This window comes from Alligator sinensis, unplaced genomic scaffold (genome assembly GCF_000455745.1).
Source record: "Alligator sinensis unplaced genomic scaffold, ASM45574v1 scaffold169_1, whole genome shotgun sequence".
NCBI classification, from domain to species: domain Eukaryota; kingdom Metazoa; phylum Chordata; order Crocodylia; family Alligatoridae; genus Alligator; species Alligator sinensis.
In genome coordinates, this window is record NW_005841924.1 from 3,240,529 (window position 1) to 3,263,504 (window position 22,976).

The 22,976-nt window shown below is 40.9% G+C and overlaps 1 protein-coding gene across 1 annotated transcript in view; it reads left to right on the plus strand.

Annotated features, from left to right (window-relative positions):
- IQCM (IQ motif containing M) overlaps positions 1–22,976 on the plus strand; it is a 182,567-nt gene that overhangs the window by 75,884 nt on the left and 83,707 nt on the right. The window contains exon 9 of the mRNA XM_025198514.1: positions 5,989–6,123. Within this exon, the coding sequence (XP_025054299.1) occupies positions 5,989–6,123 (135 nt within the window). The remainder of the gene's footprint in view (positions 1–5,988; positions 6,124–22,976) is intronic.

Consider the following 22,976-nt stretch of genomic DNA (forward strand, 5'->3'; position numbering starts at 1 on the left):
CCCTATAACCTTAATGTTAGACATTGTTCCTTGGTGCAAACCTCATTCCATATTACCAGTTGCATCTCAAAGATGTCGATCTAGCTATCCATTGTTAGAACTACAGGATCCATCTCAGCTGGTATATTCTACTGATCAAGACACTGACTGTTGCAAAATGCATTGCCATAGATGCCTTGGGTGAATTTGATATCTTTTATTAGACCAACCCAAATAGTTGGAGAATAGTTATTAAGCAAGCTTTCAGGTTCAAAAACCCTTCGTCAGGCTAAGGAAGTTTCAGCAGTTGGTGTGTGCTCTTCCTGGATGGAATGACAAGTAAAGAAGCCAGGGGCTGGGCTGGGCTGGGCTGGGCTGGGGAGTCAGTTGCCAGGCAGATTATAATGTATCAAAAATCCAATGTCTATGTTTAGTCCATGATCTCTAGTATCCAGCAGGTTGATGAAATGGAGCTCATAGGCTCGTCTCTGGGAAGTGTTGTGTAAGTTTCCCTTGAGGATCAGGACTGAGAGATTGGAGAGAGAGTGTCCCTCCTGTGAGAAATGTGCCCCCACCAGTAATTGGGTATTTCTGTATTTGATAGATTTCTGGTGTGTGTTCATTCTGGTGCGCAGTTGTTGTTTGGTCTCTCCTATGTATTTTCCATCAGGGCATTTGGTGCATTGGATGAGGTATATTACATTTCTGGAGGTGCAGCTATAAGATGCAGGGATGCTGATGGCTCTGTTGTGGGGTGTAGTAATTATGGGGGTGGTGGAGATGTGTTGGCAGGTTTTGCATTTCTTGTCATGGCATGGTCTGCATCCTTTTGGTGTGTTCTGGGCTTGAGGAAGTTTGCTTCTGGTGATGAGGTTGGCAAGATTTGGTGCAGTGGTTTCACTTATAAACTGATTTAAGAATTATTGCTTGTTCTACCAATAGTTCCCATTTTTAGGATAGTGAATCTTGCATTTATAGAATATTCTGAAGTGGAAGAAACAATATGTGTATAGAGAGTCTATCTCTATTTCCTCACTTGCTATGAAAATATATATATGCCTTTTTAATGTTTTATTTTAAGGATCTTTTTTCAAAGATCTTTTTTGACACTTCAAATTACTTTCTCCATTGTGTCATTTCTGCCTAAGTGCTGATTGAATAGTGGAACGTATGTTGTAAGGTGATATTTAGCACAGTCAGCTGCACTCCTTTGTAACAGGGCCATTATAGAACCTACACATGTCACTGGGGATGTACCAAATTGCAAGAGAGAAATGGGGCATGGATGATAATAGGCTGAGGCTACAGCCAAGAAGGTGCTCTTTACTGATGGGGATTTACTTCTTATGGACTACCTCAGAGTAGATCCTGAGTGCAAGTGCTGGAAAACATTAAAGAGGTGGGAAATGTTTGATTGCTACTAGCAGTATCCTCCTCAGCATCATCTGCAGCTTGTTCATGCTCTCTACATTCTTTTGTATATGACTAGATGGAATTGTCTTTGGGCAAAAACAAGGAGTGACAAGATGAGATTAAGAAAAACTGGAAAAATAATATAGATTTCCTAACACATCTATTCTACTGCAGAATACTCTCCCAAGTAGTGACAGTAACATCTTCACATAGGGTATTTATAAACAGATGAGCAAAATCACTGAAGAAAAGCAATACTGCTGGTGTGGCTGGTCAGTTTTTCTGTGTCCTGTGTCCTCAGCAAGCCGCTCTGAGGACACACTAACTGGAAAATCCATAAAAAAAACTCGGATGTGTTGGAGTGGTGTTGTAGCAATGCTGATCCCAGAGTTATGAAAGTGGCAAGGATTTTTTTGGGTGATATCATTTTTAGATCAACTGCATGGTTTGGATAAAACTAGACAAGCTTTTCAATGCAAGGCACTTTTCATCAGGTCTAAGGAGGGAAGCATGATCAGTGATGATTAAGAACAGGTACTAGGGCAGTGAACATGGAGAGGGAAGAAATACCCAGGGGTAGAAGACAAACAATTAGCAGAAAAGAAAAGGCTTGATTACTAGGAGACCAAGACCTGTTAAAAGGAAGGAGGGTATCACCTGTAGCATGCAGAAAGAATTTCAGGAATCAGGTAGATTATAGTGTGCCATAAAGTCAATATCAGTGTTTAGTCCTTGTTTTTTAGCATCCAGCCAGCTGATAAATCTTTGTTTCCAAACTTCCTTTTTATAGGTGTTTGGCAGATTTCTCTTGGGCCTGAGAATAGTGAGGTCAGAAAGGGAGTGGTTGTTCTGTGAAAAACGTGCTCCTACTGACATATCTGTGTGTCTATCCTTTATATTTGTTTTCGTGAGAGTTCATTCTGTTGTGTCATTTTTACTTAGTTTTACCCATGTAATCACCATGAGGTCATTTGGTATACTGGATTAGATCAATCATTTTGGGAAAGGCATGTGTAGGGTCCATAGATTCTGATGGGCTCATTGTAGATTGTTGTAGCAGTGGAGATGTGTTGACAGATTAAGCACCTATTGTTAAGGTAAGCCTGAATCCTTTCTGATGTCTATTGAACATTGTGGAGTTTGTTTCTGATGATGAATTGGGGGGTTGCTTGAAAGCCAGAAGCAGAGGGGCTGGGAATATTTCTCTAAAGTCTAATCTGTGTATAGGCTGCAGTTGTATGCTGATTCTTTTAATCACCTCTGGCTTGGGGTGGTAGGTGACCACCGGGGGTGTGGTCACAGGAAGATTTTTTTTCATGCTGAAGTAGGTTACTGCAGGGTATTTGGGTGGCTCTTTCAAAGATAGAGTCTATTTCTCTACTGGACTGTCCATGTTCTATACAGGCAGATTTCAGACTGGCCAGGTGAGCATTACGAATATTCTCCTCACAGAAGATGCAGTGGTATTTGAGAGCCTGACTGTACGTTACCGATGATTGCTCATTTAATAGAAATAAGCATGGTGGTCCATGATTTTTTTTTGTATGTGATGGTTTGTATGGTACCATCCTGGATGTGGATCATGGCGTCAAAAAAATTGATGCTAGTTTAGGAGTATTCCAGAGAAAATTTGATTATGGGGTGGTACATGTTAAACATGTGGTGAAAGTCAATATGTAAGTCAAGGTATTCAGCCCAGATGATGAAAATATTATCTACGTAGCACAGGTATGCTGTAGGTTTGATGGTACAGCTTTCTAAGAATTCTTTATCCAGGTGGCTCATAAAGAGGTTGGCATATTGAGGGGCCATCTTTATGCCCATAGCTGTGCCCATAGTTTGGAGGAAGCAACAACTGTTGAAAGTAACCTTGTGGGTGAGGATGAAGCAGATCATATGTGCAACAATGTATTTGTTACAAATCAGAGTGTAGTCCATGGTTTTTGTAGGTATTTCCAACAGGCAGCTGTGCCTATACAATGTGAGATGTTAGTGTGCAGGCTGATGATGTCCATAGCTGCAAGTATGGCTTTCTATGGTAAAGTCTCAGATGTGACTTTGGTAATCTCCATGTTAGTAAATATAATCATCGTATAGGAAACAGGCAAATCAATCTCCTGTTTTTGTAGGTCTATATTAAAAATAGGAGAAATAATGCATTCCTGGACCAATAATGTGCATTTCCATGGAATACTACATTTTTTCTGTTAGCCAGTAGTTCATATGGAATGTCATAAGAATTTTTCTGTGTAACATGCTGTATAGTACTGCAATGATTAAAAATTATGCATTATCCATGACATTGTGGTGTTAAGGTGTGGATGGTTGAATCACTGAAGCATTCCTGTTAAGTTGTACCCCTTGAAAGGTCCTTTGTTTGTAGGTAGGAGAGCATGTTACAACCAGATGTATTGGCTCTTGTTTTATCTTTGTAGTCTTTAAAAAAATAGAGCAGAAAGTCTAGCGTAAAAGGAAGACATTGTTTTTCCTAAACATTGATGTGACATGCATTTGCTGTATTTGAAGGAGGGAGAGAAACAGACCTTCTATATACATAATCTAATCTATTTTATTATCCTTAAGGTGAATTCCAAACTTAGACTAGTTGTATTAATAATAGTAAACCATTTACACTGCTAGCTAGAATGAAATTCTTTACTTACTGAGAAGGAAGGTTATCTGGCATAGACTCTGCAAAAATGTCTGACCTATGGTAGATCACCTAAAATGATTTATGGATTTCAGAATGTAGGTTCTTGTGCATACTTTAAAAATATATATATATTCCTTGTCTCCCATAAAAGGTGCAAAATAAATCAAACAGCTCTTATTCTGAGCTCCTCTCTGGCTGAAACTTTATTAATACACTCATCCAGGAAGGAAATAGTTGATGGTTAACTCTGTTGTTGTTTTCCTTTTATCTTAGGCTTAGCACAACTAGGAGAACCTCCATTATAATAATATGGAGATACAATACCCTACAATCCAAGTCCTCCTGATGCCTTTTCCCCTTGCTAAGAATTGTTAAGCCTTCTGGTAGAGATGCCCCCAGCCCATGCCATGTAATAAGGCCATCTCTCCTTATGTGGAGCTTGAAACAATATTTTTCCATTTCTACCGATCTGGCTGTGTGAGGTTTGACCTAGAAATCACTATACAAAGCCCAAGCAAAAGTCTCTGTTATGTAACTAACGCCCATCTGCAATGATAAGGAGGAGACAGTCTTAGATAAAGGAGGCTTGAAAACAAAAGTAGAATCAGAGGACTAGGGCAAAGAGCTCATTAAAATACTAAAAATCATGCCCCTAGGTGGGGAGAAAGTATGCTAATGAAACATATATGTATGTAAATGAGATACATAGCTAAAACACAGGTATAGAGACATGCTCAGTAAAGAACTCCTTGCGTCACTCCTTTATAACCAATTAGCAAACAGGAATGCTTATGAAGGTCCAATACTCCTGTATAAAAGATGCTTAGAATTAAGAATCTGTGTGCTTGTTACGTGAAATTATTCCGCTTGCACCTTTTATTGCTAGCAATAAATCTTCTTTATACTTTCACCCCTGGTATCTTTATTGGCCTTTGCATACCGGGCACGATCCCAGACTTGAGCTGGGATCAACAGCTGGAGTTTGTAATTTAAAAAAAATCCTGGCCGGTATAGCACAAGGTAACTGGAAATGTCACAGTACCTCAGGCATAAATCAAAAATTAATTTAATCTATTATCTGACAGAAGAATACAATGTCTTCCCTTTATATAGTCTTTATACTACATATAAACCTAATTCTAAATAAGGTATTTCCTAGAAGACACAGAACGTAAGGGACCAAGGCATGGGTAAAGATACATTATTAGCAGAGTATAACTTTGCTAAATTGCCTGGCAAATGCAGTGTGAGTGACGGACTGTTTTGCACTGCTGAGTAACAATATGATCTAGTCTCTTGTGTGTCAGTGGAAAGACTCCTCTCCTACATGACTGTATGTTCAGCAGTGGAGCAACGCAGCAGGAGCAGGGTCTGGTCTTGTATCATGGCTTAATGAATAGACCTCTGAGGGGAAGCAAGAGCCTGGGGCTGGGTCAGGGAGTTGGAGCCATATACCAAAATCAGAGGAAATTCCAGAAGCAGAATCCACAACACAACCCAGAGTCAGGATCTGGGGATCAGATACCAAGTACCAACCCAAGGGGCAATCCACAGAGTGAAGTCCAAAAAAAGAGCCAAACCAGGATCAGGAGCCAGGAAACAGATCTGAATGGAAATCCAAAACTGAAGTCCAGGAATAAGTCCAAAACCAGTCAGGAAGCAGGAGGCTTGCCACAGCAGAACTATTGATTGGCCTGTAGACCCAGGGCCCCAGCTAGTGTTAAACAGATTGGCATGGCAGTACTCCCATCAGCCAGTCAGGATGCTCACTGCCTCTAAACTGGGGCAGCGTTCATTAGCTGAGGCTCACTGCTGTGGTGCTTGGCCCAGGCTGGCCTGCCTAATTGAAGTCCCTGACACGGAGCATTTTTGCATGTCTAAGACATGTTGTAGTGGTTGGTAAGTTTGATTGAATAATGAACAAGTGTATGATTTCTTTTAAGTTTATGAAACAATGTTTGCCAAGAGAGAGTTCTGGAAAGAGATGGACAGAAGTGATCTGCCTGGATTTTTAAGAGACTGTGGACATTTTCTATCCTCACATCAAATAGATGAGGCTTTGCGTGTGGTCTGTCCAGGTAAGTTCATTTCTTAAAATTTATTCATAATGGTGTGCTTCCTTTGCAATCTTGCAAAGTTCTTGTTTAGAGGGGGTAGAGGAGTTGTTGCTGTTACTAAGAAAATGGATGAGGCAAAACTCATTCACATTTTTATACCGCTTATTATCCGTTTTACATGAAAATAAAATATGCTTTTTAAGGCTTGTCTGTTTTTTAATGCAAGGTCCTAGATCTACACCAGTGGATGTAGCATGTAAAAAGGTAAAAAGAAACTTTGTTCATTCTACTTGGCAGCTCTGCCCTTGCAACTGTTTACAGACAAGGTAGGGGCATGTTCCCACATTCAGAGGCATGTGCTTTGCAGCGACATAAATAGTAGTGGCACAAATCTGTGCCACTGCTTTTTACTGCAGTGCATGCCCCCACACATGCACTTTGGTGTGGGAAAGATTGTCCCACTTTGGGGAAACTGCCCTTTCCCCACTCCTCCCAGCTCCTGCTGTGCTAGAGAAGGTGGGGTGGGGCACACACAGCTAAAGGAGTGGAGATGCTTTGACCAGCAGCCACAACATCTCCCAGGAGGACCAAGCCTCCGTGTCTGCTAGCACCTGCTCCTCTCACATGTCTTCTGCTTTCCTCAGCTAAGCACCCTTCTGCGCTTGGCCTTTTACAAAAGACCACTACAACAAATTCACGCTACTGCTAGGGGAAGAGAAATATAATTTGGTAAAGGGGTGTGTGCAGGGAGGCACAAGCTGTTAAGCTGTTGCAGTTCATAGTTGGAGGAGATAGTATGTGCTGTTAGGTGAGTTAACTTCTCATTACCTTGTATTTATGGGTTCACGTCAGGTATGTTTTGTATTTATCAGTCCTAACTCTTTTGCAGTTAAGTTTTTTTGTACATTACTGTTATTTGTAAAAGAACATACAATAGGAATAACATCTTAGAAGAGGAGATTTGTTACGTTGTGAAACCGAATAGAGACCATGAAGCTATAAGCAATGAATTAAAACATTCATTTCAATTAAGTCCATACTCCATCATCTTTCATGGCCCTCCTTTTCTGGAGACAGCAAGGGAATCCATAGCAGCTTGACGCCTTTTCTAACTGCTGCTTCTGACCAGCAGCTGAAAACTTAGTTAATGGAAATTGAACCTAAACACTGGGAGATGGAAAGGAGGGCCCACTATACAGCAGTACACTTTTGTTTTAAATTAATAATGTGTGTGCATCTCTCAGGAGGGCTTTGGTCTCTTATTTGCCATTATATCCAATAGTGGGCAAGCAGGTTGCCAGGGTATTCCTGTTGAAACAATTGGCTGTAGAAGAACAACTAGCTTCTGCAGTTAGATTGTCAATATGTCACAATATTAACACCCAGTCAAGACAAATCAGGCATTGGCTACAGCATTAGTGTCAGACCAATGTTACAGTGAGTAGTGAGTCCAAAGATGGCTCTTCATTACTTTTGTGACTTCACCAATTCTGCTGGACAACTAAAACAGCCAAATAGTTGGGAACATGGTCTTGGTTTGGATAATGACAGATTTCAGGTGTGTTCTATTCAGGTGAAAACGTTTGTTTCTGGTTGCTTTGTTGTGGTAAACCTATATTTAATCATGGTTTATTTAATCTGTCTAATGACCTTCTGTTTTCAGTGCAATATATTTTTATGAGATTTTTTTTAAAGCCAATTCTCTGCTGAATCTGAATTCTAAGGCAGCAGATTACTTTGTTAGTAGCTGACCCTCCATCACGTTTGAACATTAGCATATCTTAGTATTTGCTTCCAGTAAATTTAATTAATTTCTTATGGAAAATCATGCATTATATGTCATTTAGGTCACATTCCTTAGACAGCCGGAATAAGACCAGGTATTTTTAGTCATTGGCTCAGTCCTCATCACTATGGTAACAGGAGATTTTGTGACTGAGACATATATTTTTTGTCTTATCTCCTAGTTTTGGGAAACTATTCCTGCTTCTTACTATGTTCAGAGACAGACTAGCAAAGGTTAATTTTACCCCACTCATTTAAGTTATTTAGCAGCTCTTTTAGATATATCATATTATCAGGATTGGGCTCAGCAGCTCGAAGCTGGGGAACAGATTTGACAGGGTTATATGTTTCTTATTTATAAGAAGTTTTAAGGCTCTATCAAAGTATAAAAATGTAAATAATTAGAAATTGCCCAAACACAGAGATGTGTTTGTGACTAAGGGACACCTATAAAGTGACATCTAATGTAAGCATTTTAAATAAATGGCACTGATCTGTAAAAGTGCTCTCTGTTTTATAATATGAACATCATTTATTTCTGAAGATACATTATTAACAGAGTATAACTTTGCTAAATTGCCTGGCAGATGCAGTGTGTGTGACGGACTGTTTTGCATTGCTGAGTAACAATTTGATCTAGTTTCTTCTGTGTCAGTGGAAAGACTCCTCTCCTACATGACTGTGTTCAGCAGTGGAGCAATGTAGCAGGAGCAGGGTCTGGTCTTGTATCATCTTGTGTTGTAAATCTCTGGCATGGACATTGACTGCTGACTATGCTATCAGTACCAGGTGGCAGAAGGCTTGAATAAATGAGTTTAACACTCTTAGAAAATGCAGAAAAGAAGGACATTCTCTGCTTTTTGTGCTGTTGCTGTTGCCCATCTGTACACTTTATTCTGTTTGCTGCTGTTGCAGCGTCCGTTGAACTCCAGCTGCCTAGGTGGCTTAGCTCCCCATTTTCACTCCCATTTGCAGAAGTCGCAGGTGGTGACCTCTGGCTGTTTGTCTAGCAGGCAATACATTTCTACCCAGCTTTTCAGGCAGTGTTGCTTTTTGTTGTTGGAATGTCCACCCATTCCTGCCCATCCATCCCATTAAAGCTCTTGCATGGAATATATATATATATATAACACCAACACCTGTTTTTGAAGTCTCCTGGTAACTCTGCCTCCTTCATTGCCCTACGCACATGTTATTAATTTTTATTTAATATATACAACACCAGAATTGTGTCAGGGATGTTGCATGGGATATATGACACCTCCTACAGAGGTCACAAATTGTATTTTTATTCTGAATCCAATTATTACCACAAGAACTGGTCTTATGAAAATAGGTATCATCTGATGGCCTGCTTTTTTACCCCTCTCCTATAGCAGCTTATGATTAGTATCATTTTAGCTTCCTTTAAACTAACCATAAACCTAGGAATGAAAGCATCCATGTCTGTTTACTGTCCCTTCAGATATTGGTTCTCCTCAATCCTTCACTTAATTACAAGTAAAACTAAAACTTCAAAGTAAAAAAATGTAAAATACAAGCTTAAAACAATTATATATGTAACAGAATGTTATTGTACTTTATACTGAAAATGGATGGCAGATTATTACTAGCAAGATAATCAAAAGGATATGAATAAGAAATATCAGGGACAACAGTGGCAAAATGGTGTTAATACAGAGATAGAGGACTGGTAGATATGCTTTTATTAGAATCATTATTCCTTAAATAATAAATATAGTACATGGGACAATTGTATGATTTGACAGAACAAGACTTTGATGTGGTTTTTGGTCAAAAACAAGAAAAAAGGAAATTTGGCATCTGTATCGGTGTGTGAGAACTTACTATACCACTGTCTGGAACTTGGTCACAAAATGAAATGTAGCTGCGTGTGAGATTTCCTTCAGAACATTGTTTGTTAAATTCTGCAGAATGAAGGCTGCTCCTACCAAACTCAAATAAAAGTTTGTCTTTTATCTAGGTCTTTCTCATTTCCAGCATCTTAAAACACCTGGCAGTGATCTGATAGTAGTGAAACACATATGTTTAAGGAAGTTACCTATACTGCAGTGCTTTGGCTGCTAGAACTTCAGGGCCAGATGAGAAATGCCATCTGCAAACCACCAGAGTGCCTGCACATTTCCGTGGCTTCTGCTGGGTGAGTAGTTCTGTCTCACCAGCTGTGGCAACAGGGTGTGAAATGCACTCTAGAAAGACAGAGCTGCTGACGATGGCAGCCAGCAAAAGGTGTAGGTCAGTACCTACTTTCTGTTGGTTGCCAGGCAGCAGTAAAAATCTTATTTTGCTAGGAGACTTGGTGCTACTTTGCTGTCAGTATGAGCAGGCTCTGCTGCTCCAGAGCAGTTTTGAGGGTAGTTTTGCCTTCCAAACTACGTAACATGGACCAGATCACTGAAAAGCTAGGGATTTCTAAAAGTGCAGAATGGTAGACTTTGAGTTTGTGTACATTGGTGAGAAGTATGTTTTATTTATTGCAGCTTTCAAGTTGCAAAACAGCATGCTCTAGGTGAAATGGGAGGCGGTAAATCATCAATGCAATCTGGCCTAGTCCCTTTAAATGGTATGGGTTCATAAAGAAGAGGTATCAAGTCTCTCGGGAATGCCCCTATCTAGAATTTGTGGAGTAGAGTGATGTTATCTCTGTTTTACTCTTTGATAGAGAACATGACTGTTTTAGTGTCACAGAACAACCTATGGTAGGTGACACTGGGGAGTTTTCATAACTTTTGACAGTTCCTTGGGCTCTAGAGAAATGGTATTTTCCTTAAAGTTATAAATTAGAAGTGGGACCACATTCTTTCCAAGCGTTCTATGGTGGGAGAACTTTGTTGGTGGGCCTGGATGAAGAAGTAGATGCGTTAACATAATGGTTTGAGGGAGCGATGGAAAACATTTGCTATTCGTGTAAGTGGTCTTTCGTTCAAACCCTTCTTAACACACTGCAGAAGACAAGATCTTTCTGCCCTTAAAATCTATTTTCTTTCATCATGGACTGTTGTGAAAAGAAATCAGGTTTACATATATTATATTCTTTCTTCCCCCATAAAAGGGTTGGTTAAAAAAAGACTTATCTGCTTCAAAAGTCCAGCTAATCTCTAAAAAACCAATACTATTTTTTTAGCTTTTAACCCCCAGCCCTGAGATTAGTATCTGGCCACTGGGTTCCAGCCAGGTCCTCATTCCCATAAAGTTCTTTCCTGCTCACTATCCTCCTGTCTGACTTTCATCACCCATTGAAACATTATTTTATCCCCTAAAATTTGGAAAAAGAAATGTGCAGGTCATAGCCTAGTAAGTACTTCATTTCCTTAAGTGTTCTGCTGAATTTGGATCATCAATATACTCATTCTGGGGTTGGCAGATCAGGACTATGTATTCAAGTTGGATTTCTCTCAGAGCCCAGACCTCTCCAGACTATCCACTAAGTTTTTTTTAATATGATTAAAATATTATTTCTTATAAACCTTAACAATAGTCTAAAATCTAATGGATTTATTAGGATGTCTTGACAATGAAGCTGAGGAAGAGGGTGAACTCCATAGAAAACAAATGACTTGCTTAGCTGTTGAAGACATTTGTATGGCTATATTTTACATGCTTATTTATCCATTGCACTACACTTCAGTTTCCTGGCTTCAGCCTATGGGTGACAAAGATTATTTCATTTGATTATGGCTGAGAAGCAGCATGGTGGAATACAGCTCCACTATGCTTGTTTCTGTCCTGGTGTTTTATGTGGCAGTAATGCAAGCCAGAACAGGCCTTATGCTGCCATGCTATTCTTACTTCTTCCTGGACCAGAACTCTGAGCTTTAGTGAGCCAACCGGCTCCTTAGGCCACTTTTTACTACATGTAAGAATATCATTCAACCCTAAGTGTTTGTAGTACCATCCTTGAACTTAAGCCTTGGAAAGTTTTCAGTAACACATTCAAGACCATAGTAGAAAAGAACCTTTTTAAGCAGGCTGCTTCACTAGCCTCTGAATTGTCTGGTTTCATCCCAGAGAGACAAACTCATCAGGCTATGGCCAGTCCCATCTGACATGATGTTTCTTCATTAATGTCACTTTAGGGACTTTAATTTTTTTAAATTTGTTTTTATTAGTGTACCAATTTAACAGTATAATTAAATTAAAATGCATTTCATTAGTTGTATAAAATACAGTAGGCACGGACCACTTTTTTAAAAGTTCTAATGACATTAAAATGCACTGCACTGAATTCATTAGAAAATATCTGTTATTCTGCTTGGTCTATTTTGTATTTGCAGACTCTATCTAGGAGATTTTCCAAATCACCAACTGGTACATGTGGGCTGTCCCCTTTTCATTATTATGGACAAACATTAAAGTGCTTCAGCACTGTGCACCCACTGATTCGTGTTCTGCTCATCTTCATATGTCTCTAGTCTCATTTTTCCCCTCATTTTTCTCTTTGCTATGGCTAGCTCCTCTTCATCTGTTACACTTTCTCACTATTGGCACAATAGGAAATCTCTTTTATTAATAAATGAAAAATATAAAATTTCAAGTTCACTTGTTTCTTGCAACAATATTTATTAATGGGAGGCAAAACTATTCCTTAAGACGTACACATATCTATTCAATATTTGTATTGTATACATCAAGAAATGAACACCCAGCTGTACACAGTACTCTGACTGAGGCTCCATCACTGCTGAGTGGAATGTAATTACCTCCCCTGTCTTCTAGATGACACTCCTCTTAATACATCCCAGAATGAGATGTGCTCTTTTTGCAACAGCATTCCATTGATGACTTGCATTTAATCTGTGGTCCACTTTAACTCTCAATCCTTTTCTGCAGTACTGCTGCCTAGCCAGTTATTTCCCACTATTTATTTGTACTTTGATTGCTCCTTCCTAAGTGTAGTACTTTGCACTTGTCTTTATTGAATTTCATCTTATTGATTTCAGATCATTTCTCCAATTTGTCATGATCATTTTGAATTGTACTCCTGCCCTCCAAAGTGCTTGTAACCCTTCCCAGCCTTGCCCTCTTCAAATTGTATATGCGTTCTTTCTTCCGTTATCCAAGTCCATTAATGAAAATATTGAATGGTATCAGACCAGGACAGACTCTTGCTGATAGTCGCTTGATCTATCCTCCCCAGTTTTGATAGCAAAATATTGACAAATCCTCTTTGAGTACATTAGTTTTAACCAATAATAAGAATAAATGAATGTACTGGAAATTTGAACTTTTAGAATAAAGAGATATTAAGAGTTTAAAAATTGTAGAGTAGAATAGCAATTTTGGGGACATATATTAAATGTTCACAATATATTTCCACAAATATTCCTTTTATATGAATTATGTAAGCTTCTTCTCAATATGTACAAGAAAAAAATTATCAGTGCAGCACTGTCACAGGACTGTGTATTAGGCATCATGGGATCAAGGAATCTCTTTCCGGTGCTTGAGCAATGGATCATAAATTGATGTGTCTGTATCCCTGGACAACAATAACATATAATGTCTGAGATTCCACTGAGACATCTGGAAAAAAAATAGGCATCAATATGTGGTAAACACAGAGAACTTGTTAAACAGGAAGATACTTGAAGAAAAATCAATATTGCTATATTCAAGGATCTCTTTAATAAATGCAGTGGATGGAAGATGCTAAACCACCTAATAAATAGTTGGAAAGGGAGGCTGGTTCTAATACCCAGATTGTAATTTTTGTTAGAGATTCAGTTCTTGGCAGTTTTTTATTTTTCTGTATTGAAACCTGCTGTATATCTTCAAAGCATGTTTGTCCTCACAATAGTGCTGTGTTATAGGTAAGTAAATATTTTTATTTCCTGGGTAAACAGAGACAGGAGAGTTTAAACCATTTGCCTCTGATCACACAATGAGTTTGTGGCAGAGCTGGGTTTAGAATTGGTTTCTGTGCCAGGTTTCTAAATTAGACTATGCAGCCTACCTAATACTTGACTGGGATATAGATGGTCAGGGCTTGACTCTACCTAAAGGGTAATAGTCAATGGGATTAGGAACAGCCAAGTTCTGGGGAGCAAGGCTAAAAATAGATGTTATTGAATAGAGCTGATCTACTTCATTAGGTAAAACTCATATCACCTCTTATCTAGCCTTTGATGTGGGGCAAGGGGAGATGTGATCTTTTTGCTTTTCTCACCCAGCCAGACCTGGGGCATACATCTGGCTAAGTGGAGAAAGCGACAGAGATAATAGACATCCACTGCAATAAAGGGACAGATTCTATAACCACCTTTTGTTGTTCCACTAATTTTTTCCTTGTATCTGGAACAACAAAGGGCATTAATGGCTATTCGCTCAGCATTTGTGCCATGAGAAAAAATGTTATGGACATGCATGAGACATCAGGTGACATCTGCTTTATGGCAACACAAATGAGACATCAGGTGATATCTGTTTCAACCCTAAGGCTCCCAACTAGAGTTGGTGGATCAGGAACCAGAGATCTGCAAGGGAGAAGGATGTAGGCAGTCACCCTGGCTAGAACTACAAGATGGGGGTGGGGTAAGGAACAAGACGGATGGATCCAGACTAGACTCACTAGCTAGGAGATCTGGATCAGAGAGGTTTAGCTGTATGAGACTGACATGTCGGCAATTACCAAATTAAACCACAAACTAGAAACTACTAGTAGAGCTGTGTGAAGCTTCGGGTATGGATTTGATTTAGAGGAGATATGGCCTGATTCAGCATCCAAATCTCTGAATTCAAATCAAATTGGGAGACCAATAAGAAGGTCCAAATTGATTCGAAGTCTCCAAATTAATTTGGAAAAGATCAGGAGAAAGATTCGGCAATTTGGGAAGTCCTCACTTGGTGTCACAGGAAGCTGGACACAGGCTCTGTACCAGTAAGTAGGCAGTGGGGGACTGGAGGAGAGGGGAGGAGCCCTTATCCCCCACCTCTCCCAGCCCCATCAATGGCTGCCCCTTTTTGTTTTTAAAGAGCCGGAAGGCTTGGGTTGGGTGGGGAAGCCATATACAGGGCTAGGAGAGCAGGCAGGGGATGGGGCCTGTTTGATTCAGAGATTCAGCCGGTTCGGCTGAGGCATAATCTCTAAATCAGATTCAGCTGAATTGATTCAGGACAGTGATTCAAAATACCAAATCGAATCACTGTCCCCTGAATCAGCTGAATCCGAATCTGAAGTGCATACTAGCTGCTTTGCACAGGCCTAGGGTCTAGCTATTACAGGACAGAGGTCTGGAGCACAAGGGGGTCCAGGCTGGAGTGTGGAACAAGAAATAAGCAGGCAGGAACTAGGATAAAGCCAGGAAGCAAAAAAAGAGAACATAAGAACATAAGAATTGTCATTTACTGGTTAGACCATTGGTCCATCTTGCCCAGTATCTTGTGTCACAGAGTGGCAGAGAGTGAATGCTGAAAGGGAGAATAAACAGGGTATGACCAAGGTCTTTTTCCACTATTTTTTTTTCACTTGCAGTCTCCAGCATTTAAGGTCTAGGAAGCTCCAATTCAGAGGCTGGATCCATAACTTCCATGCTCAATAGTTACTAATACCCCTTTCCTCCAAGAATTGATCCAATCCCTTTTTGAATCTGGCTAAACTGTCAGGGTCCACAACATCTACTGGTAATGAGTTCCACACTTCAATTACATGCTGTGTGGGGACCCCCCCCCCCCTTCCTTTTGTTTATTTTAAACTTACTACCTACTAGATTCATTTTAAGATCCCTAGTTCCTGGTTTGTGAGAGACAGTAAACAATAAATTCCTACTGACTTTCTCTTTACCATTTTGTATTTTGTAAATCCTTATCATGTCCTCCCCTCAAGCATCTATTTTTTTAGTTGGATAGGCCTAGCCTCTTTAGTCACTCCTCATATGGAAGCCCCTCCCTATTCCTAATCATCCTAATTGCCCTTCTCTGTACCTTCTCTAGGTCTTCTATAGCCTTTTTGAGGTGTGAGAAGCAGAAGTGGGTACAGTATTTAAGATGAGGACACACTGTGGCTTTATAAAGGGGCATAACAGTATTTTCCATTTTGTTTACACTTCCCTTCTTAATAATTCCTAACATTTTGTTTGCCTTTTTGGATGGCTGCTGAGCACTGAGCTGATGTTTTTAGCAAACTGTCAACAATGACTCCCAGATCTCTTTTCTTAGTGGTAACAGCTAATGTAGAGCCCATCATAGTGTTGGTATACTTTGGGTTATTTTTGCCCAGCTGCATCACTTTACACTTATCTACATTGAATTTAATCTGCCATTTAGTTGCCCATTTGTTCAACAGTGCCATATCCTTTTGTAGCTGCTTATAGTCTGCCTTGGCCTTTACCACTTTGAATAATTTAGTGTCTTTGCAAATTTGGCCACCTTGCTGCTCACCCCCTTGTCCAGATCATTCGTGAATATGTTAAACAGCATTGGTCCCAACACAGATCCCTGGGGCACCCACCCCACTGTTTACTTCTCTCCAGCCTGAAAACTGACCATTTATCCTTACTCTTTGCTTTCTGTCTTTGAGCTAATTTCTAATCCATGCGTGGATGTTCCTTGTAATCCCGTTAGAGAGAACACAAGGAATAGGAAACCAGGATCAAACGAGCAGGACCCAGGGACTGTGAAACTAGGAATCAAAGGTATGAACCAAGAAATTAAGAATAAAGAGTTAAAAGCACAAGGCTAGACAGAGAGCCATCTGTCCTGTTGACTAGCCTGGGGGCTTTAAAAGAACTGCTGCTTATAAGCAGGGAGCCACAAGTAGGCAGGCAACTGGGGCCAGCTGGGGCAACTTAGGCTGCTTGCTGCCCTTACTCTTGACTTGGGGGCCAAGGGCAGGAACAAGAACATATGTACCTTGTATCAGCTCTTGTTGCCTGGAGAGATAAACATTGGTGCTAGAAAATGGTCCTCCAGTGAATGAGTTGATCAATTGAATCAGGAGGACACAAAGACCATTAGACCAGAACAAAAAAACCCCAAAACAATCAAAAACATTTTCCTATGAACAGTGGATATCACATTCTGTGCCTACCTAAATTGTACAACAAAGAATTAAAATCCTCCCCACTTTTTTTTTTGCTTTGTACCAGAATAATACCATTTTAGTTCTACAGTGATGAATAGCCAGGAATAATGGCAAAAATAAAAATTTAGGTGAGATTTAGGGATAGGTTTTAGGGATAGGATTTAGGTGAGATTTAAGGATAGGCATAGCTCTCCTAGACTGCCAGTAGGACTAGTGCTCTGAAATCACTTGATGATTTTCAGAATTTCTCCTGAAAAGTGAGGTTATCTACATTATCGGTTGTCTGTGGTCAGCTTATGGCTGACTGTCACTGTGAGTTTTCCTTAATGGACACTCATTTAAGTAACAGGACACTTTTTAAGCTCAACAGATTGTTTTACTTATTTTTAGTATCATTGCAAATTTGTTATTTTCCCCATCAGAACAATTGTTCTATTTTTCAAAGCTGATAGCCATTTGTTACAACTGTACAGAATACTGGAGTATAATAAAATCTTAGTTATCCACAACTTCTTGTCCAACACTTTCATGTCCACTGATATCTATTAATTACATTAAAAACCACATTTATCTGAAAAATTGATTATCCAAATATATTCAGGCTGTTTTTGGCTGATGTGTCTGATAAATACCCTGTGCATGTGCAGCCACAGTGCAGCACACAGGCAGCCAGGAGCACAGCCCGGCAGTGTGGAGTTCAGCCAGGTCTGGCTGGTAAGTCTGTTGTGAGGAAAGGGTCACGGGGGCGGTGGCAGATCAAGGCCCCCACCATGAGGGAGGGAGTAGGGCTAGGGCAGGGGAAGGGGTAGGCACTACATAGCTGGGTGGGGCATGGGATGGAGCCACAGTTCATTCAGGGGGCACAGGAAATGGGGGGGGTGGTTCCTGCTGCTGCATGTACCACAGGAGGGCATGAGGCCATGTGCCCATGGATCTGCACGTGGGGCAGGGTGGGCTGCCACTGTGGGCTAGGGCTGGGGGCAGCACCAGGCTCTCAGGGGAGGTGATGGCAGTGCTGGGAGTGGGGCTATGGTGAATTTTGAGATGGCTGTAGCCCCTCATAGTCCTCTCCCAGTGTTGCCACTGCCACCCCTAAGCGCAACCTGGCCCAGCCCAGCCCCCACCAGGGAGAGCTTGGCCTGGCCAGGCCCCAGCCCACAGTGGCAGCCTTCCCTCACCCCATGCCCTTCTGGGATGTGTGCAGTGGCGGGATCCAACCCCCCTTACCTCCTGGATGAGCCACTCATGGCTCCATCCCACACCCCTTCCCAGCTGTGCAGCACCTGACCATGCCGCAGCCCCGCTCCCTTTCTTACTCTGGGGGCCTCAGTCTGCCCTCCCCACACCTCTTTCCTCCCCTCTCACCCCTTCCCCAACAACAGACTTACCAGCTGGGTGCAACTTTCCAAGCTGCCTGGCTGAACATTGGAATCAGATCAATATTGGCTGATATGGCTCGTTAAAAATCGGTCACTGGTATCGGCTGAAAAATTCTCTATTGGTGCACCCCTAATAAATTGCTGTGAAGAGAATTAAAAAATAAGTCCATATAATATAAATATTTTATGAATCATTATTATGAATACAAATACATACCAAAATGCTCATTCTCAGGCAGAACTGTTACCTTTGACTTAATATTATTAACTTACTGCCAAAAACGACAAAAACTTAAATATCAGAAACTCAGAAAAGTTGTAGTTAAAACACTAGACCTATTAAATATCTATTTGTCTGCTACCACAGTAGCAGCCACACAAAACTTACATCTATCATATTCAGTACATGGCTCAGGGTATGTATAGATGTTCAGGGAGGTTAGGGGGAGGTTAGATCATGTTAAAAATGCCCACCCAATCTAATGTAGTTCACCCAGGTGTGGACCTTATAACAATCTAAGTGTGAACTCTATGGAAGTTCAGGAAGGTTAGATCAGTCTAAAAACTACAGACCACTTAGCCTCACCTCAATACCTGGGAAGTTACTGGAGCATATCCTAAGGAAGGCCACTTGGAAGCAGCTGGAGGAGGAAAGTCTGATCACAAGCAGCCAGCATGGATTTATGAAAAACAAATTATGTCAAACAAACCTGATCTTCTTTGATAAAGCAACTACTTGGGTGGATGAAGGGAATGCTGTAGATATAGTGTATTTGGACTTTAGCAAGGCCTTTAACAAGGTCCTACATGACCTTCTCATAAACAAATTGGAGAAATGAGGGCTGAACAAAACAACTATAAGGAAATAGATAACTAGCTCAATAGTTGCAAGCAAAGGGTAATTATTAACACTCTTTGCTTGTCAGAATGGCAGGAGGTTTAGTATGGAGTCCCATAGGGGCCTCTCCTGGGCCTGGTGCTGTTTAATATGTCTATTAATTATTTGAATGCTGGTATACAAAGCTTCTTGAGCAAGTTTGCAGATGACACAAAACTGGGAAGGGTTACAAGTACATTGGGGGATGTGAGCACAATTCAGAAAGATCTTGACAGATTGGGAAGTTGGGCTAACAGGATGAAGTTCAATGCAGACAAATACAAAGTGGTACACCTCAGGAGGAATAATAAAAAATGCAAATATAAAATGGGTGACACCTGGCTGAATGACAGATCTATGGAAAAGGACTTGGAAGTCTTGGTAAACCATAGACTCAGTATGAGTCTACAGCATCATGCAGTCACACAAAAGGCAAGTATGGTTTTGGGCTGCATCAATAGGTGCAAGACCTGTGGGATGATAGTGCCTCTTTATTCAGTAATGATTAACTTCATGTGGAGTACTGTGTACAGTTCTGGGGTTCATATTTTAAAAAGAGTATGGAGAAGTTAGAGGTGTTCAGAGATGGGCAGCAAAGATGATCAAGGTCTTGGAAAGCAAATCATACAAGGAGAGGCATGTTGAGCTTGCAGAAACAGTACTTAAGAGGAGACATGATAGCAGTTTTCAAATATTTGAAGGGCTGCCAAAAAGAGAAGGTAAAGCAACATTTATTTTTTGCTGCCGAGAGGTGAATGTGGACCAATGGCTGGAAGTTGCAGCAAAATAAGTTTAGATTGGATATGTGGAAAAACTTCTTCACTGTTAAGAGTGAGGAAGTGGAACAGACTGCCTAGGGAAGTTGTGGACTCTCCTGGAGGTGTTCAAGAAGAGGTTGGACAGCCACTGGTTGGGGATGATCTAGGCATAGTTATATCTATGTTCTAACATAAGTATTTCCCATTTTCTTGGTTTTGCTGGTTGCTGCCTCTACCCCTCCCCCCTTCCCTTGGGACTAAAGCCAGAGGTTCCTGGCAAGAGGGTCTTGCCCCTCTCTCTACTCAGGGTCAAACTGATCTCCATATCTGGGGTCAGGAAGGAATTACCCTATGATCATATTGATACGGGCTGTGGGTTTTTTGCCTTCCTCTGTAGTGGGGGCGTGGCGTTCTACCCAGGACCTCTTGAGTGTATATTGACAACATTTTACAGAAGCAGGATATTGGGTACCATGGTTCCCCTGCTTTACCTGTGGCAGGCTAGGGTGTTAGGTCTCTGCTGTGTCAGAGTTGATGGCAGTCTTACATAGAGTTTAGGTTATCATTTGTATTAGATGATTTGGATGGGGATGATCCTGCCTGAGGCAGGGTGCTAGACTAGATGACCCCTGCAGTTCCCTCCCAGCACTACTTCTCTATAACTCTACGGCCTACCTGATCTAAGTTAACTCTACTTCTGAGGTAGTCCAACTTAGATCAGGTCTGGCACCAACTCCGCCCCTGCAGAGCTGCTAGCCCTCCCAGTCTGCCCGCCTCTCCCACTGTTCCAACTTACTTCAATCAGGTGCTGATGGATGCTGGTAAATTCAGCCCTGGGAGCAGTTTGGTAGCACTGCGGGGGAGGGGAGCTAGGAGCTGGCATAATCAGAGAGCCTTTCCGATACTGCCTCTCCCCCATGATCCCCCTAAGCTGCACCGCAGACCCTGCTAGCCCCTCCAATCCTGCCAACCCTCCCTCCACTGGACCCCACCAATCTCTCCTGTGGACCCCTGTGGTTCTGTCATGTCTGTTCCTTGGGCTATTATGGTGACATCATTAACATACATGTATCACTTAGATGTTGTATGCAGGTAGTTTGAGATGCATACACTGAAGAGTATTGATGCTAGCACTGATCCTTGGGGGATTCTGTTCTTCAGGGTTTGTACTCTGTTTTTTTTCTCCTTGGCTGGTGGTAAGTTTGAATGATCTGCTTGAGATCATGTTCATGATGAAAGTGCATAACTTGCAGTCTGGTATCACGGAGTGTAGTTTATGTTTGAGGCCTTGGCGTCATACGGCGTCATAGATGGCAGTAAAGTCAAAAAGACCGTGCCTGTTTTCTGCATCATTTCAAATCCATTTTCGATGTAAGTATTGTAAATTTGTCAGTGGTTACACTGCTTTTTCCAGAAGCCAGATTGATCTTTTGGGAGTTGGTGATCAATGGTGTTCTCTTTTCCATTCAGGATTATGTGCTCCATGAATTTGTATGTAATGCAGAGTAGTATGGAGCTGTTCATACTATTTGTCCCAGTATGGCCTGTGGTCTCTAGGTACACAAAAGTAGCTATTTCAGTTAGACTTGTAAATGTATTGTAGCCTTGATCAGTGTTGGTTTGTGAAGGTTCCTCTAATTAGTTTGCCCTCTTGTTAGTCAACCTTTGGTAGTTCTGCCAGTCCACCTTCTGAACGTTCTGTCTTGGCACTGGTGTGGGCTGGAAAATCATATTGTCAATAATGATGAAAGAGGGTCTGTGCTGAGATGATGGAAACTTGTCAAATACTTTTCTTACCAGTATTTTAGCCAAGCCACCTTTTCATCAGGCAAGCTCTGAGTCTGTCTGGATGTTTCAGCATCCAGAGCGAAAGGTATATGGCTCCTTTGGGTCATATCGTTCAGGCTTATCCAGAGGCAAAGGTTATCTCCATTGCTACTGCTAACTGAGCATTCCCAATCTTGAAGTTGGCATTTGAAATCACCTGCATATATGGTCATCTGGTTGTAAATAGTCAGGGATGTGATTTACAGCACAGCAGAGGGTGGCCTGTATATGTTGATGATGACTATGTCATTGACTTGGACAGTGCTCCATTCTGTTACACTCTGGGAGGTGTATGAGGTCATTTCTGATAAAGGTAGCAAGACCATGAATTCTGCTGGCTACAAAGTCTGCAGCCTGAGAGCTTCATCTTCCATAGCTGCTCTATATGTGTTTCTTGTAGAAGGACTGCACATCGTTTCATTTCCTTGGTGATGCATTCCAGCACTGATTGCTTGACTGAGGTATAGCCTTCAACATTAAATTGAAGAACAGTCAAGATTTCCTCTCATAGACAAGAGAGGTTGCTCTGGCTGATCCTGTAGTTAGTATATCAAAATTGGGAAGTATAGTGTTTGACATTGGAAAAATCAAAAGTCTGATGGCTTTGGCAGTAACTTTTAGTTTTGCTTTATAGCTACTCATGGGAGGCACCACAAGAAGGTAGTCACTGTCCTTCCCGACCCCTGAATCCCTAATTTATTACATTTTATTAAAGTGACTATACTATTTATTCAGTCAATTGGTTTCCCTATTATTTAAATAATACCAATTTACCGCATGTTCAACCTTTTCTCTTGCTTTATCTCTAAATGTTAACATCAACTTTTAGTGACACTCTGGGATACGTATAAATGGGATGCACTGTATTCCAGTCCATTAAACACCTCACTGAGTTTTAGAGACAATCTTTTACATCTTTGCTCTGTAGAAAGCTCATACGCTTGTGTGATCATCTGTAGCTGCAGATTGCTTCCTAACCCAAACTGGTACTCTTACAACACTTCAGACTCCACTGAGGGAATCTATCCTTCTGCAGACATAGTGGTATGAACAGAATCATTTTTTTGCCTCTCTAATAAACAAGCTTACTCTCCAGTTTTAATGGGAAATGGTCACTAATATTTTGTATATATTTGCTCTGATTATAACCACTCAGTTCTGGTATCTATTATGGAATTAATATTTAGTCCATTATTGCCAGTAGCATG